Here is a 12,317-nt window from a genome sequence, read left to right as displayed (position 1 = left end):
ACATTGAAAGTTACATTTTGAAGTTTAGGCTGTATTCTATAAGCTATAATATCATAAGATTTATTTTTAATTGACAGAGGCAACAGTTAGTCCATGCTCTTTTCTTAAAGAGTGAAATTCATAGCAGGAGCTTCTTGTCCTGTGAAGAAGCAGTAAGTCATCTGAATTCCCAGGCCAATGGTGCTGTTTTAAGACTGAAGGTAATGCTGAACAAATTACACCATATCTGGGCACAGAGCCAAGCTTCTGAAGAGAATAAAGCCATAATCCTATTCAATTTGCCCATAACCGATATGAGATTTTCTTCAGTGAGTTGGAAGAATATGGCAAGGGGAGTTTTTTTAGATCCATTTAAATGACAAACAATAAAAAGGCAGGATTGCGTGAGAAAATACTTCAGAAGTTTTCTGTATTATTTTGGATTAATGCATTGAGAATAATCATAATCAGATTTTCCCAGTGTATTTCTCCCTTTTTAATAATAAAATTGCATGTTCAATTGAATATAGTGCCAGCACGCATAATCTGTATTTGCTTAAGTGAAAGTTCAGAGCACATCCACATATATTTAGATTATGAAAAAATTTAATGTTACCTGTCATGTACATTTTAGACTGTCAGCAAGTTGATAGGTTTAGTCTTTTTCCGTTAGCTACTGACTTTTTGAGGCTGGTGTATTTAAAAAAAAAAAAAAGCTTTACATTTATGTTGCTTATACTTAATTAGTTTATATAAAATAAAATGTTCAGTAGCATTATAAACATTTTTGTTGTTTATACTCAAATTTAAGATTCTAGTAGGTTATGGAAAATATAAAAATGTTAAATATTACAAGAAATGCAGATGTGTGCACACATTACATGTTTACAAGTGGAATCAGTCTGAAAATAAATTGATAGTGCATCCTTTACATCTAGTAAAATAAATAAAATCTGCTAAACGCAACTGTATTGATGTATTGGCAAAGAGAATTGTTATTGCCAATTACTGCAAAATATCAAAAAATGCTTTACAACAGATGTGCTATATAGACTGCAACCACACCAGCTGACAGGTTTATTACTTGCTCGTTTGGACACGTTTTAAACCACACCGTCTTATCCAGTCGTTTTCAATCCTTCAATTAAGAGACACAATGCAGTGCTGTGGCTTCCCATGCAGGACAACCACAGGTTCAACCCAACATAAGCATTCATCAGAAATAATAATAATAATAATAATAATAATAATAATAATAATAATAATAATAATAATAATAATAATAATAAAGTTACGTTTTCGTGCAATGTGATCATCTTGAAATATGCAATATAAATATGAAATATAGCCTAGATATGTACGTCCTTTACTAGCATGATGTCCAATGACTTTGATGTACTTTTTGTTTTCGGTAATATTTAGATTTTTTTCTTCTTCTTTTTAAATAATAAGTCATAGGCTATTTATGTATTTCTGAATTCTGATTCGCCTTAATCAGTCTCCTCATGTTGATTAGCCTGGTTAACCTTTGAGCCGTACCGGGTCTGTAGGGGTTAATCAAGCCGGGATCTCAGTGACCCGAGGGTCAGATTGCCTCTATCTCTTGCCTGAAGGATTCGGTGAAGGCAGCGATAAGATTAGGGTGAACTTTCCTCTTCCAACGCATCACAGCGCAATAGACACCTGCGCCTAAACCTGCGCTCGCAAAGCTTTTGAGGATTACTAATGTCCACGGCTTAATATGAACAAAATAAATCTACTGTGAGTGTTAAAAAAGGGGGGTGTCCAGTGGGGGGGGGGGGGGGGGGGGGAGTATATTTTCTTATATGCAATTTTATATATTAGGATATAGTAAATCAAGCAAAGTTTAGCTGGGTCTTTTAAGGTTCAACGTCTAGTTTAATATGTAGTCGGCTGATGACTGAGTTTGGATTTTCAAACGATTCATTCGCTTATAACTCCTCTTGCAGGAGTCGCGTACTTCACAAACAATAATTAAGTGATTTACCCCTTTCTTCACGTCCCAGCCATGGAAAATTGTTAAAGATCCTGCTATTTGTGTGTGATCAGTAAATATTTAGTGTAGTGTCTCGTCCTAATCGATGGAGGTCCCGATGGGGGAGCGCTATTGTGTGTGTGTGGACGCACGCTGAGCCCTGTGTGTGAGGACTCTTTCCTTTGCAGTGCGTTTTATAATGATAGATGCCAGAACGAATTTGCTTGCATATTACTGCATAATATGCAGTTGCTCGTGAACAACTTTCAACGTGGAAGTTCCTTCAGCGCAACCACCGATTACAGGCTATTTTTAAGTGCAAATTGATTCACTTTACTCGATTGCTGGCGTTTTTTTTTTTTGTTTTTTTTTGCGATTTCTCGCATTCTTATAGATGTATGATTGTGTCTCTTCATTACCTTAATGACATATTAAAATAATATTTGCATATCGGTAAAGGTTTATTGCGTCAGTTCATTGATCTAATAAAGTCCTCACTTTGGACTTAACCACTGAAAAACAACAAAGGCATATCACTGTTACTACTTTGCACAAAAAGAGACAGGTGTCTCTCCTGACTTCACCCCCCTCTCCCTCCCTCCCTCCCCCAGTCACACAGCCTACACAATGCAGCTGCGCTGAGGAGGCTGTTTACCTTCTGTGGAAAAGAAAAAGACGCACAGGAGCACTTTCTCTCTTTTTATTTTTATTTTTTATTTTTATTATTATTATTAATATCATTATTTATTTTTAACAACAACAACAACAACAACAAACTCACTATCTTCAAAGTCATCAACACGACTGTCCTTCTATTAGGATATGTAGGCTACTACTAAATATTAACGTGATTTAAGCGTAGCAGAAAAGTTTGACCGATTTTGCTTGTCGGATTGTCTTTTTACCCCCTGCCTAAAGTTTTTGTAATCATTCAAATAAACAGAGAGACGCATTTTTGTGTCTAAATCCGTCAGTGGAAAAACCGAGGGTTAAATCGCACAGTACGAGAAGACATATATTTTTCATATAGGAGAGGATGCATCACGGGGAAGACGAATCAGCATTATACGCATTTGGTATGTTCGGGCTTTGTTGAGAATCAAACCTCACTTAGCATGTACATATTATTTGGAATGTGTATGTTGAAGTCAACCTGACTGTTTTGTGTGAATTTATTAAAAAATAATTAAAATAATATAAATATGAACATTGTATCAAACGCATCCTTGAGCGGAACTTTGTCCATTCAATAGCCTAAGCATTGCAAGTTGGTCCGCATTATTTTATTTCATTTTTCTTTCTTTCTTTTATCTTTGTCAGTAATTTTGCTGATATTTAAGAACTGATGCTGGTGTGTTGCATGCATGTCTCTCTATGCGTCTTTACTAGTCGTATTCTTGCTTAAAAAAACAGAAACGAAAACAAAAATTGAGACATCCTTGAATTTGGAAGTTAAAGTGTGAAAACATGGACACTTACCTTGATCTTGGGGGTAAAATCCACTTTGCATCGTACGATATAATTTACGTCTGCGGTAGCCTATTACTTTCGGCTGTCTTGTTCACATACAGGCTTTTGAATGGTCAGAGATGAGGTACGGTGCTCACTTTTGATCGTTTCAAAAAACTGGCCAAAAATAACCGAAACGCTGCAGTAGCTACTCCCGTGCGTGAACAACACTGTGTGGAAAATGTGTGGAAAAGACGTAAAAGTGCACCTCTGCAACGTCCAAGTCAATTAGAGGGAAATCTCAAAAGCATTAATCAGATTAAAATAGGCGCATGCTACTTTGGTGTAAGTGAGAGCCGAGCGACCGATGAAGATTCCATTTAAGATGGCTCTTCCACCTTAAAAGCGAGTTTGGCAAGAAATAATCCTAACGCCAGGGGGCGCCCATATACTGTTGTACGTCTAGTCTTCAGCATTTTTTTTTTTTTAACTCTGAGGCAGCATATGCTCTGATTTAACTCTGTATGGTGATACAGAAAGTAGATTACAACAACCGAGCTTTCGAAAAAAAAAAATGTGATCTGACTTATAACCCGAGGAGCGGAAACGGAGATACCTCATTTGACCACGTCGAGGCTCCCAATAGGGCAATTAACGTACGACTTCTGGGCTTCTGCCTTCTCAATGAGCACCATTCATCTTATGTTTGAATGATTGTTTAATGTTTAGATTTTATTTGTATTTATTTATTTATTTATTTATCTATCTCGAGGAAGTTATGTGATCTTTTATCAACTTCACTGAGTAAGATAGCTTTAGCATGCCAAGGCCCTAAAAGCACAGCAATCCTAAAAGTAGGCTATATTTTTGTTTGGCTATGAGAACACGCTGAATGCAGTAGCGTATCTGGTTTCCGCATGTATGACTGTAAATTGTGTGGATAACGGTATACACTTCTGTAATCATCAAATATTTTTTTTTCTTCTTTTTTTTTAGATTGTGAAGGTATAACCACGTAAAGTCAGTCGACTTACATATAAGAACTATAGTACACGTAATACGTTATTTTAAGACTAATTTATTTGATTGATATGCTATATAAATCCAATTCAACATAAGCTATTGAAGTTCTGATCAAATTAAACAAATGCACAAAAACAAAACATAGCTTGCACAAATTCTTACTCTTGATTTTATTTTTATATATTTTATATATAATATATTTATATATTTTATATTGGATTTTTTTCTTTCTTTCTTTATTGCTGACAAAGTAGAGTTTCGCATAGCCTATATCTTTGACATATGTCTTGATTACAATGTAAGTAGCCTACTCGCATTTAGCCTCTCCCCTAAATTACTTGTTCCCTCGTGGACGGTCTCTGTTTTAAATATATTTGTCAGTACATTATTGACTTGATAAATTCTATGCAGTTTCCTGATTTATAACTAGACGTTAAAGCGGATAAATGGATTAATGAAACTGACTAAATCATATAGGCTACGTTGCGGCCAGTCTATACAAAAGGCATTCAATGCATGTAACACACATTGAAAAATCAAAAATCTAAATGGCAAAAAATACCATTATGACGGAGATATTTGTCATTGTGTGGTCACATAAGTAGCGTTTTTATTACATATATTTAAATTAGCATTATATTGATTTCCGAAAAGCCTCCGACCTATGTGCTGTGGACAGCAGCTTTAAAAGATATGTCAGTTGTGTTTTTATTTCCAATAAATAAAAAATAATGAACACGTAGGCTATTACGATTATTTTCCATCGAACTGTGTACACATACTCTCTTTAGGACCAAGCGGCTCCTCGACCCTTATTCCTGGCTTTGGCAAAGAACCAAGTAGCACAAGTGCCGACTAGCCAATAGGGTTCAGGGGGAGGTCCGTGAGCTCTGACCAGTCAAACACAGTCACTTTCCATATATGGCAACTCATCTCCATGGTAACGTGTGCTAAGTTGCAGCAGTCGTGTCAAAGTTCACTATATAGAGAGCTCAGTGAGCTGATCAGAGAGAACGCATTCTGCCAGCCCAGCGCCTACAAATCGCAGTCACTTCCTAACCTCCCCCTTTTTAACATATTTGATCACTTTGATTCTCTGTCCTCTCTCTTATTATTTTTCCGCGCATGAAGGAGGTTCGGTAGGTTGTGATCTTTTTGTTTTATTATCAGTCCTGCTTGCCGGAGAGTTGACTTCATATTTGACTCGAGCACAGGCTGCAACTGCGCGCGGCTGCTAGCGCTACCTCATCTGAAGAAAAGGAAGAAGCGATTGTTTTTTTATTTTTTATTTTTTTTCCCTTTTTTTTTGCCAGTTGTTGGTTTTCTTCAAGACTTTACGCTGGAACTTCTCGCGTGTCGCAAGTATCTTTGAAATCTGCGTGTTTCTGATCATCGCTACACACGTGAAGTTGTCTGTCCTGCTCTGTTCGTATCTTCATCCGCCGTGTTTATTTCCTATTTTTGTCTTGATGGTTTTACTGGATGGATGACTGCAAGTGCCCCTGGACTTGGCCTCTTAGAGCAAGGGTGCTATTCGGCTTTTCTTTGCTTCGGTTTTAACCACATGCCAGGTAACGTTAACGCTGTTTCAGTCAAGAAATAGACTGCTGTTTGTCGTCAGTGCGCAACTTTGAACGGACATCCAGACTCTAACCGACCGTGCAGATCCTGAATTATTTATTTCACCTTCCTAAGTGATTAAGGCACCGTGCTTTTTGAAACAAAGCATTCCGAAACCAAAAACGGGGAACAAAAAGTTTTTTTTTTTTTTAACGTTGACTGATAGATATGGCAATGGTAGCGTGGAGAGGCTCCCAGGACGATGTGGCCGACACCCAGGGCACCCTCTCATCGCAAGCCCAAGGAGGACTAACCCTTCCAACCCCTCAACCAGGCCAGCTGGGTCTGACGGCCTCTCAGGTTGCCCCTCCGACCCCTCAGACACCCGTTCAAGGACCCCCGAACAACAACACACAGTCCACCCCGACGAACCAGACGACGGAAAAGCAGCAACCACAGCACATAGAGTGCGTGGTTTGCGGGGACAAATCCAGCGGCAAACACTATGGCCAGTTCACTTGCGAGGGGTGTAAAAGCTTTTTCAAACGGAGCGTACGGAGGAACCTCACGTATACATGCCGTGCCAACAGGAATTGTCCCATTGACCAGCACCATCGCAATCAGTGTCAGTACTGTCGCCTCAAAAAATGCCTCAAAGTTGGCATGAGACGGGAAGGTATTCGGAATTTTGTTGTTTTACTGCTGTCTTTGTCTTTTGTATTCAGCCTGATTAAACCATGCATGCTACGTCCCCCTGTGTTTTGTCCCCGACTCTTCTCTGTCAGTCAGTCTGCCCGACCACAGCACGCGAAGGAACCGCCTATAGCGCTCGAGACTGAGCGTTATCTCGGCGCCTGTAATGCTCGAATAATGACCACCCTCTCAAGCGACTATTCCGCATTTTACATGTTCGCAAAGTTAAATTGATCACCACTTTTATTCGGCGACGAAAATATGGGCATTCGTCTTGGTTTTTAATAATATCACTGCAGATATGCCGTGCGGTTATGGCGAGGGATTGTGGAGAGGCACCGTCAAAATCACACACACACACACACGCTAGGGTCTCCGTATCGACCGAGATGTACATCGCTCTTCTTCGTTATAAAAGTAAAAAAGAATCACTGTTGCGCTTTTGCTAGTATTTATTTGAATAAATGTTCTAGCAGACACCCAGTCCGCTCGCAGATTCTCAATACACAGTTAGCTAAATAGGTTAAGGGTTAGCATTCATGTCTTTCTTTGTGCATGCATTCACTGGACTAGTGTTGTCTACTGTGAAACGTAAACACAAATTATTTATCAAGTATACATTACAATAATTTAAACATGTGCTATGTCTATTTTTCTGTTAAGTAAACAATGATTATAATTATTTTCTGTGTAGCCTATGCAGTGCACGGTGCAGAACATTATAGTGAGCACATCGTGTGTTTTATTATCATTATTATTATTTTTATTTCACTTAAAAGTAGAATCGTGAAGGCCATATTGATAGTTTAAAAGTCCTGCACGTGTCAAGTGACATAACTGATTGCATTAATGGAGTTGGTGTAGATCTCTAAACAAATTGTGTGGTAACATCACACTAAGTGAAGTAGAAAGTAGGTCAAGCTATGTTATGTTGTTGTAGAATTCAAGCATCAATATCTACAGTTTCTCTTTTTACTGCAGCCGTGCAAAGAGGACGGATGCCACCCACACAGCCACACCATGGTCAGTTCGCCTTGACAAATGGGGACCCACTGCACTGCCATTCCTACTTATCCGGATATATCTCTCTACTACTACGAGCGGAGCCATACCCAACTTCTCGGTATGGCAGTCAATGCATGCAACCCAACAACATCATGGGCATCGAGAACATTTGTGAACTGGCAGCCAGGATGCTGTTTAGTGCGGTAGAGTGGGCCAGGAATATTCCCTTCTTCCCAGACCTTCAAATTACCGACCAGGTTGCCCTTTTGAGGTTGACCTGGAGTGAGTTGTTTGTGCTCAACGCTGCTCAATGCTCCATGCCGCTCCATGTGGCTCCGCTTCTGGCGGCGGCTGGGCTCCATGCCTCCCCTATGTCTGCGGACAGAGTGGTCGCCTTTATGGACCACATTAGGATCTTCCAAGAACAAGTCGAAAAGCTCAAAGCTTTGCACGTTGACTCTGCTGAATACAGCTGTTTAAAGGCCGTCGTTTTATTCACTTCAGGTAAGTGTTCATTTTCTAAACTTCTGTTTTATATTCCGGTGTGTTTTTAAAGACGTGGATTATTTTTATAATCTGGAAAATTTGTGTATGTGTGTAAACGTTATTAAAATACACCCACGTAATAGCCACGTAAGTGTAGATATGTTGCAGTAGGCCTACTCTGATATTAATTTCAATGAGCAAGTAAAATTAGGAAAATTATTTCTTCCGACATTTTTCCTTTTTTTTTTTACATCGTCATCGTACATAATTTTATCGTCAATATAATACAATTTAACGCTTGAGAATTTATTTTAACACTTAAGCTCTTTTAAAATATTAAATGGTGAACATTTTGTGACAGTCAGCAATAGCCTAGCCTACATAAAATATTTTATTTATAACATTCAAAATAATGGAAAATATATGTTTGCCTATAGCGCATATAGCTACGTTGTCTTATTTTTAAAAATAAAAATAAATAATAGGCCTTATAATAATAATAATAATAATAATAATTGTAGAAAATCAGCATTATCGGAACTATAGAAATGCTAAATACTTTGTTGTAGTTTCACAATAGGTAAACATAATAATATCTTGAAGGGCAGTCAATTATTTGTATTTATTTGCAATGACAGATATTAAGGATGTCATGCTGGAAGGGAGGGGGTGAGGCTGTGGGAAAGGGAAAAAGGCCTAATGCTCCGTTTACACATGTAACAGCCCAGCTTTATACTGGAGCCGATAGTTTAAATTGCTAGATATATTCACGTTGGGATAAACACCAGTGGCTAGTTTTGTTTAATTGTTCTTTATTGTGGCGAGGGACAAGACATTTTTGTGCGTTGTTTTGTTAGGATGATCTAGGGATCCTAGACACATGCTGGGCTCGTTCCAGAACTGGGTCATGACCCTGACTTCCTTGCTTTATTTGTATATCACAGAACTAAAGCGAAAAAGGTTTACAGATTTAAAACTTAATGGCAAATATATTCTCTCGGAAATGTATGACTGGAAAGTCTTACCAGTTGCACGTTAAAGACTGCCCCAGAATGTAAACATACTGGTTTGCTTCCTTTACAGATAATGTTCCCTACAACAAAAACATATACATAAATCAAAACTTAAAATATGTAATAATAACGGAACGGTTGTTTTAACAGTTAAGGCCTTGAAGGTTTGCTGTCGTTCACTATGTTTTAAAAGTTTTGGATTAAAGGGTACATTGCTTTTATAATAATAATAATAATAATAATAATAATAACAGACACGGTGTAATACGCTTGCACTTCATTATATATATATATATTGTTATGTGCATTGTGTATATACTGGCGTAATAGCAGTAGCAGTAGCAATAGCAGTTCAGTGAAATAGTATGTGTTACTTTAGCGTGGCTTGTCTTTTGTAAATTGATTGTCCAGGTGTAGAGTTGATGTAATAAACATTGGATTTTCTCTCCATTCCTTATAGATGCTTGTGGCCTGTCAGATGTGGCCCATGTGGAAAGTTTGCAAGAGAAGTCCCAGTGCGCTCTGGAGGAGTACGTTCGGAGTCAGTATCCCAACCAGCCAACTCGATTTGGGAAGTTATTACTGCGCTTGCCCTCTCTCCGTACAGTCTCGTCCTCGGTCATAGAGCAATTATTTTTCGTCCGATTGGTAGGTAAAACCCCAATTGAAACCCTCATCAGGGATATGTTGCTGTCGGGGAGCAGTTTTAACTGGCCTTACATGTCGATTCAGTAGGCAGAAGGAATGATCAAAGGGGCTGTGACTACAATAGTTAGCGCTTCTTTTTGTAGAAGGAATCGGCTGTTACACGAGTTTACTTTCACGAAGAAAGACTTTCATACAATGACTGTGAATTTTAAAATTGAGACATTCAGTGAAGCCTCGAAATCCAGAGATTGCTCCCAGTGTCATTCTGAACCGTTTGTTCTAATGTTTTGTGTTTGTTTGTTGTTTTTTTGTAATAAATGCAAAAATGAAGAAATAAATAACTCACTAAAATTAATACAAAAGGAAAAAAGGCAAGACAAAAAAAAATATTCAAGGATTTTCATAATCTTTTCGGGGACAATAAACTTATAAAGTGCATTTAAGCGACAATTTGGAAAGATTGAGAAGAGAAGGAAAAACTTCCTTTTTTTCCAAATTGATTTAAAGTCCTGTGTCCATGTATCTATAGCGGTTATTTTATTTTATTTTATTTTATTTTATTTATTTTTTGTTCCTCCTTTCTGGTTCTTAACCGGTCTGTAATTCTGTCGTATGCAGGTCTCTCTCTCTCTCTCTCTCTCTCTCTCTCTCTCTCTCTCTCTCTCTCTCTCTCTCTCTCTCTCTCTCTCTCTCTCTCTCCCTTAATAACCATGGCTTCTTCTAAAACAGTTCAGTAATGTAAAGACTTTCTTCGAGAATTCGAGAATTAAAACTAAATCCACAGCAATATAGCCTATTCTTAATGCTGCAAGCGCACTTGATGTCCCTTAATGAACAATAGGGATTATTTTTATTCCTTTTTCAAACTCCTATACACAAAATGCCAGAGCGCTAGTAATGTTCCAATATCTTATACCACTCTTCTAACTGATAGAGAAACCCTTAAATCAATATTCCCAAAAATGGATACAGGAGCAATATTTTCTGCAAAAATTATCAGTTATTTACCACGAAAGTATTTGCAAAATCTCATATTTGGTTGAGAGTTATGACCTGCCTCCATATATATATATATATATATATATATATATATATATATATATATATATATGTGTGTGTGTGTGTGTGTGTGTGTGTGTGTGTGTGTGTATCTATGTATGTTTGGGAACGGTCGTCAGGTTGTAATGCAAATGGTAGAACAACGTGTCTGATTTTACAGTTTAGGAGACCCCCATTTAATATTTCCAGATGTATTACAGGATGTATTAAGTTGCGCCCAAGCGAATTCTCTCTCAAGTGTTTTGCCACAGTAAACTGTATTTTGAACGTAGGGAAAATGATGGGTCGTCATTCTTTTAAAAATAAAGCAGCAGTATTAATAAGAAGTTACTATAAATGTCGCTCAATACTTAAAACATTAAAGTGCCTGTACAGCGCAAATGCGTTATTAACGGTTACTGAAGTCTATACACCATGGGGAGCACGCTTAGAATTTACAAAGTAAGTCTTATAATTGTTCAGTTCACTTGAGGATACAAAAAAAATATATATATATATATAATAAAAATACAGAAATCACAAGTAAAGGCAGTATTCTTGTAAATATAGGTCAGTTCATTTCAAGGACTTTTCTTTATAACTTATGTGATTAAGAATAAAACTGTGGTTGCCAATTTTTTCGGTAATACAAATGTCTTCAAATGAGTGACAGACTTAGCTAGTAGCACTGAAAGTTCTGTTTGTAATGTACATACATATTAAGACAATGGTTTTTTTTTTCTTTCTTTCTTTTTTTTCATGTATTTAGACTGTGAATGCATGGCCACAGGTCGCTAACCTATTTTTACCTTTGATATATATATATATATATATATATATATAAATGTTTTTGACTGTATAGATATAATCTGTGCATTCAGTACACTAGCCCTTGTATTTAAAAGGACAAACAAATGTTTGACGATAGGTTGACACTTAACAGGGTGAGCTGGTTTGGATGGGGTGGCTATTTTGACTTGGTGTTCTGCTCCTTTTCGGTCTGTAACAGAAACCTTGTGTGTGTATGTGTGAAAGCTTGCAATTTCGTCCTTGTTTTGAGGCTTTTCTTCAACACACAAGACACCAAGTTGTGATTGGATAAAAAGGGATCATATTGTGTAGTTGACTGAACAGTTATTTTGGGCTGTTCTCTGTCACATATGGACCAGTGAATGATACATGATTGTAATTATGAACAGTTTAAACTGACCACGTTTTTATATAAATATATAAAGTATATTACTGCAGGGTATTGATAACGTATAGATACTTTTTTTATTATTATTGATTATTATTAATTGCAAGTGATATACGTGAGTGTGTGTGGAAGTTTATAGTTGAAAACATTTCTTGTTTGTTTGTGTTAGCTTATTGTAAACAAGCATTCTGCTGTAAATTTGTTCTTGGTATTAAATTATAATTTATGA

The 12,317-nt window shown here is 37.2% G+C and overlaps 1 protein-coding gene across 2 annotated transcripts; it reads left to right on the top strand.

Annotated features, from left to right (window-relative positions):
* The first annotated feature begins 5,452 nt into the window (after positions 1 to 5,452).
* Positions 5,453 to 10,545, top strand: LOC127934603 (COUP transcription factor 2-like). Of its 2 annotated transcripts, none has more exons than XM_052532091.1 (3): positions 5,453 to 6,683; positions 7,664 to 8,209; positions 9,665 to 10,545. In XM_052532091.1, exons 1-3 carry the CDS (start codon positions 6,236 to 6,238, stop codon positions 9,937 to 9,939), a joined length of 1,269 nt encoding a protein of 422 aa, XP_052388051.1. In that variant the 5' UTR covers positions 5,453 to 6,235; the 3' UTR covers positions 9,940 to 10,545. The 2 variants fall into 2 exon arrangements, with proteins under 2 accessions (XP_052388051.1, XP_052388053.1); XM_052532093.1 differs by having other exon boundaries at positions 5,455 to 6,683; positions 7,682 to 8,209.
* The last annotated feature ends 1,772 nt before the right edge of the window (positions 10,546 to 12,317 follow it).

Source organism: Carassius gibelio, chromosome A18 (genome assembly GCF_023724105.1).
Source record: "Carassius gibelio isolate Cgi1373 ecotype wild population from Czech Republic chromosome A18, carGib1.2-hapl.c, whole genome shotgun sequence".
Classification (NCBI taxonomy): Eukaryota; Metazoa; Chordata; class Actinopteri; order Cypriniformes; family Cyprinidae; genus Carassius; species Carassius gibelio.
The sequence above is the reverse complement of the archived record's forward strand: the minus strand, read 5'-3'. Positions and strand labels throughout refer to the sequence as shown.